The following is a 6,335-nucleotide window of genomic DNA, read 5'->3' as shown; positions in this document are numbered from 1 at the left end:
AGTTTGTTAGGCAAGTTGGATATTAAAAATAACATTTTAGAGAGTTACTACAGTGACAATAATAAAACCAGCCATCATTTTGCTCTTAAATCATATTTCAAAAGGCATCTGGTCAAAAATAGAAAAAAATAGAAATAGGAAAAAGAGGAACAAAAGCAAAAGTAGCACAAAGCTCTGCCCATTATCTAAAGGACATCCTGCTGCATGTTTACTAGTGTTTATATTTCACATCAACATATTTTATAGAAGGATTTATATGCCTAACTCAAGTTGTATTTAAATCCTATGGTGCAGACCCTACCATAAAATGCCTCTTGAGTCCTATTAACTGTACCCATGGTTTTACTTTGCCTGTCTGCTTATTTAAGATCTAATCACAGTTTTGAAGAAAAGATTGTCACTTCTAAGCCTGTCCCCTCAGAACCTGTCTGTTATTAGTACTCAACTGGATATTTTCATCTTCAGCTGTTATTCTCTGTGGTCTTTGCAAATGCTATCTACTGGAATCTGTGACTGTATGGACAAATTGGCTACAAATGCCTAGGACTGCTGCTTTGAGAAACATGTAAGTGGCACATTATTCTGTTGGTATTTTTGTGTTTTGAAGTGTTTCACTAAAATTTAGCTTTCTAAACATTTTCACCAGTTAAATACACTCTCTCTCAATAAAGATTTTTAAATGCTGTTATAATCTGAACACCTGAATAAAGGTGATGGCATGCTTTTCAATGAAAACAATATTAAATTTTTATATATGTGTGTGTATATATATAAAAGTTTATATAAAAACAGTATATATACACAGTGTACATATATAGATAATAGTGTGTGTATATATATAGGTGCAAGCCTGCTAAGAACTTAATGAAGACACTGAAACCTGTATTTCCTCAGACTGTAATACTGTAAGTGCTCAATTGTTAAAACAGAATACACTTGAATTTGAAACAAGGCACAGATTTAAGCCTTAACAACTTCTCGTATTTCAATCTACAACTATTTAATTCTTCCATATTTTCTGTCACCATTTAAAATATTTAACTATAAATGTAGCTAGTGTACACTGCTTAATTCAGCACTAAGAATGATTCAATTTTAAGAGCTATTATGACCTGCTATTTCAGAGGCCCGTACACATGCAATTTATCTATCATGTTAAAACATGTTTCTATAAAACAGGATTTTTATAATATTTTATCTTACAGGAGACAACTTTCCTTCCATTAATGCAATACCTGACGTTGTAATGGAAAACCTCAGTATTTACAAATGAAGGGTTTGAACTCCAAAGGTGCTGAGTGGCCTCAGCAGATGAGAGGACCAGACACTGATGACTTTCAGGAGTTCAGAGCAGGTACTGGCACTCTGCAGAATCAGACCCCAATTGTTTACCAAACTGTTTGGGCTTCACTGCATTAATACAATCTGCATCCCCTGATAGGGAAACAACTCTTTAGGCAGACAAAGTAGAAGGAATTATGTTTGTGCAGGTTTTCAAAGGAAAAGAAATCTTACAGTGACAAAAATTAATTGATTGCATCTCATAATTAGATGGCGTCAGCAGTCAGACAACTGTTTAATTTTGCAGTTTTAAACACAAATGCAGTTCTTCATTAACTCATTGAGAAAGCAAACAGACAAACGTAAAAAAATGTTTTAAAAGTGAGAATGGAAACATACCTACAGAAAAGCTGCTTCTCTCTTTTCCCATATTTTCAAACTCACACATCCAAATTACACTCGTGCACACACAGACAGGCACTTGTTCTTTTTTTATTTCAGTGGTTCTGAACTAACCAGCATTTTTTATTTACACCTACGACAGCAAAGCAAAGCATCTTTATTGTGAGAAGTCACTCTGGTCCCTTTACCCCAGCTCCGACTTTGGAACAATTCCTCGCAAGCGAAGCGAAGTCTCAAGTAATGTGGCCCTCTGGTGGAAAGCTCTGCATCACGTCCTACGCGACCGAATCGCACAGTAAACTAACAGATTCTGAAAACATGCACTGCAAGGCTTCGGCACAACTTTTATAAATACGCCACGGGATTTTAATCACCAGGCGAGCGCGGCGGTGTGCAGCGGTATTAGCAAGACGTTGCCGCCACGAAAACGGGATCCTGGCGTTTCAGCATTAACGTGCACGAAAACAACAACAAATAACGCCCCACGCTCTTCACTTGCACGACACTTCACATTCAGCACGCACAGAGGGTCTGCGGAACGGTGCCCGTCCGAAAACAGCCCTTTATTTGTTTAAAAACAAACAAGAAGCAAAACAAACTTACCTGCTGTTGTTGCAGATGCAGCAGTTCTACTGTGCTTACTTCAGTGCTCGTGTCACCACTTGATCTTCCATCTCTGCTGCCAGCATCTAATTGGCTGCTTAGAGTGCTCATTCCATTTTGATTCATTGAACTGTTGCTTATTGTCTCTGTCGCAGATTCCTGCATCATGACTTAATACCTAAAAGTGATTAAGAAGTATCAATTAACACACGCGTTACACCTTCACACTTCCATTATCAAGATGTCCCTCTCTGCCAATTACACAGACAGCATCTTTAGAAGAAGAAAAAAGCCTCGCGGAGCCGTTTACCAAGAAATGCGATGCAAACTCTGCTTTCATACAGATACTAATCACCGGAATTATGGTTTCTATAAGCAATCTTTGTGTGCTTACATTTAACGGCCAAAATAACACACCATGCACACAGCATGGTCAATAGCATTTATGAACGACTACATTTTAAAGTCTACCTATAAAACCAGTTTAAATGAAGGCACGATTTCACACACTGCTCTATATTTCCTATTATCTAGCTTTGACAACCATGGATGACTATACAGCCTTATTTAAAATATTCACTATCTTGATTCTGTCAGAATTTTACAGCATATCTTATGCAAGGCTGTTGTTTAATGATGCACAGCTAATCATACAAAATTAAAATTTTGTAAGGGTGTTACAAATCATATGGTATCAACCAATGATAAATAGTATAATGGGCTTCTCCTTTTTTGTGACTAAATAAAATTTTGCCTCGGAGGCATTTTAAGAAAAAGCTCCTGCTGCAAACACGTCAGATATTGCCTATTTTTTTAATCAAACGGCTGATATTCATTTATTTTTCTGACATTTAAAACATTTAATACTGTCCTTCCTGGGAAGTAATTAAGCTTATGCATGAGCAGCAATCAAACTGTTCACTTGAAGATGACTTAAAACTCAATTTTAACATAGGCAAATAAATGAAAGATATAAAATTAATTTTCCAGGCATGTATTAGATATGAAAGCTGGAAATAAAATCTATCAAGAATATCACTAATGATTGTGCTAAAAACAGCATAAATTATGCATATTACCTTCTCTACAGTAATAAATGTTTTATCATTTTCACTGCATAAATATACTGTACTTTCAGGATAGCAATGAGATGTCCTGCCAAGATCAGTTGAAATCTTTGCAGTAAATAAAGAACCAACGTGCCCTTACAAACCAGAATTTCAAGGCGCATTTTGTATCTGTAATATGGAAAGGTCAGCGTCTCGTCTCAGAGCCACCGAAGTCCTCTCCTGCTCTCGCAGGGTCAGAATGGACCTCACTTTCCTTCACCCTCACTCCCGACGTGCTGAAAGAGTCCCCACAACAACCTGGCTGAGCTGTGACTTTAAAAGACACCTCTGAAGGGAGAGGGATGTGTAAGCAAACTCGGGAAAAGACACAAAGCTTGCTGCTTAGCCTAATTATTGAACTTAGTTATTTGTTCCCTTGCAAAGTATGAGCAATAGCCTTTCTCTGCAAAAAAAAAAAAAAGGGGGCAGGAAAAGGATCATTACAACTTCAACTATGTGCATGGGATATTAATCAAAACGCTGTATGAATTAACACAAACAAGGACCCACAAGATAAAGTGGAAGTATATATTGTGTGAAGAAAGTTAAAATAGTAAAAGATGAGTTATTTAAAGATGGTGTGGTCAAAAACAAACAGGATGCAAAAACCCCAAACACGAACACAGTTAACATAAAGGAGAGCAGCTGTTATAGCCCAGTAAACAACAGCAGTACCAGATGTGTTTACGAACAAACAGCCCTTCTTAAACACTCTTATGAACATCAACGAAGAAAAATAATAGAAATGGAAAATGTGATACACGCAGTGATTAATTTTACAAGGCAAAAACAAAGCTAATACTCTTTTCTGAGATTAGGCAGCTAATAAGTATTCAAATTAGGCATAAATTTTACATGTACAATGTTTAAAATATTCAGAGAAAAGGGTCTGATTGCCCTTAGTAGTTATATGAAAATTCTAATGCGGGTATGCCACAACTGTGGGAGTAGGCAGCCCTTTCCGATTTTTACAATATTTACTTTCAATAAAAAGACATGTATATCAGAGTGGAAATCTATTTAAAACACTTCATCAACTGTATCGTTACAAGGATTTGGAAATTCAGGAAATTCAAACATTAATCCTCTTTTAGTCAAACAAAGATTTAACCAACAGACAGGTTCATCTTTTACAAATTCGAACATTAGACAATAACAGTGGTACATTTAGCCAAGCGCATTAAAAGGGCAAAGGGGTGTAAATGTTAGATAATCAAAACATTAGAAAACACTCAGAAATGTAATAAATAAATACATCAGCCCCCCTGTTTTTACATCTCTCCGACTCTTTCATTACAATTAGCAGAGAAGGGTTAAACATCTTTCAGTTCATATTAACCAAAGGGGTTTATGTCTTGTGGATTTTGTATCCTTGCAAAGCTCCAGAGTGTAGTTCGGGCTCTGCATTTTAAGTTAAAGTGTCTGTGAGCCAGCAGAATCGGCTTTAACACAACATGACCAGTAACACTACTCTAGCAATAGAAAACAACAAATCCGACCCAACAGCTGTGTGCAGAGAGAATGAAACTATAGGGTATCAATACTAGAAAGTGTAATTTATTTGGAAGTGAAGTGGAAGAAATACTGAAGTATTTATACGAAGAAGAAAGAGTCCTTAGAATTTTGTTAAAAATAAAATGTTCTCTCCTAGTTGTAAAAGGGCATTTTTAAAAACAATACCGAAACTTTGGCTTGAGTAATGCTCTGTGTCGGTTGTCCACAGCCCCCTTCTCGCTGCCGGCAACTAAAAAGGGGCTGCTGGAAAAAGCAAGAGCACAGAATCTTTTTCTTCTCCCTTCTTTTCTCTTGCATACACACACACGCAGATATACACATATATCTATACACATGTGTGCGTATGTACTATCAACTCTAAACACTCACAAATTAAAGCACCGAAAACATCTAAACAAGGATCATTTCTGCAATCTATGTATCAGTAATTTCAGTTATTGGTGGCAGAATAACTTGAACCTGCAACACCTTACTAAGCAAACTAACGTACTTTTTTCCTTGCTTTTACAACAGTCGTGCGGGTTGTTAAAATAATAATCATAAATAAATACAAAGGAAATACAATGACTGCCAGATACCAAAGCTGAAAGTTTAGTATTTCAAATAGGACAAGAAGAAATATACAGGTCCTTGTTTACACACATTTATACACATTCACACTTCCTAATCCTTCTCTTTTTCTCTTGCTGTCACACTCGCTGTCAGTCATGAGCGTGCCTACACAGGCACGCATGCACACACGCACCCACATTCACAGACACATACGTTCACCAGCACCTACTTCTGCTGTGATTCCCAAACTCTTGCTGCCAAAGGTGAGATATAAGCTCTGCTACCAGTAATTTTAAACAAAGGTATAGGGAAAATATTTGCTGCTCTCTGCAAGAGAGAAAGAAATTGTAGATTATTTTAGCGTGGGGTTGCGCTGCAGGTTGAATGCCTAATTCTGCCACGGTACGCAGGCAATCACCCACACCAAAAAAGAAATACTGGTCCCATGAAGTTAGAAGCTACAGTTTTACTTTTCTCCCCTGCAGCGAATTGTACGTTTTCTGTGTGTGCGTGCGCGCGCGTGCACGCGTGTGTGTTTTAAGCCGGCGAGTCACTGTACAGATACTTATTCTCTACACCACTTCCCTTTTGAAACATTAAACTGACACTGGAACTGACTGCACAAGATTGCATTTTCTCTTCCTAAACAACTTGAATTGAAAGGTTACTTAGTGTAACAATATTTACTTGCAGAATTGTGTTGTTACCAAGGGTATAATGGATGGTGGCTATGCAGGTTTACGCAAGAATGAGTGAAGCATGAGGCATTAGCCATGTGTTTGACATGTTTCAAATTGCTATAATCCAGCATTAAACACACCCAGCAATTCATGCCATTTCTTGCAGCCATAATCTTGAATAAAGCGTGCACAA

At 37.2% G+C, this 6,335-nt stretch overlaps 1 protein-coding gene across 8 annotated transcripts in view; it reads right to left on the bottom strand.

Moving 5' to 3' along the window:
- Positions 1–2,454, bottom strand: part of FOXP2 (forkhead box P2) — a gene marked incomplete at both ends in the record, with an annotated part of 196,228 nt that extends 193,774 nt beyond the window's left edge. For all 8 annotated transcript variants that reach the window (XM_082311270.1, XM_082311271.1, XM_082311272.1 and 5 more), the window contains one exon: positions 2,287–2,454. In XM_082311270.1, coding sequence (XP_082167396.1) covers positions 2,287–2,454 — 168 coding nt within the window. The remainder of the gene's footprint in view (positions 1–2,286) is intronic.
- Between the last annotated feature and the right edge of the window lie 3,881 nt (positions 2,455–6,335).

The sequence above is a fragment of the Platalea leucorodia genome, assembly GCF_965183815.1.
Source record: "Platalea leucorodia genome assembly, chromosome: 4".
NCBI lineage: Eukaryota > Metazoa > Chordata > Aves > Pelecaniformes > Threskiornithidae > Platalea > Platalea leucorodia.
Note: the sequence above shows the minus strand (reverse complement) of the source record. Positions and strands in the feature narration are given on the sequence as shown.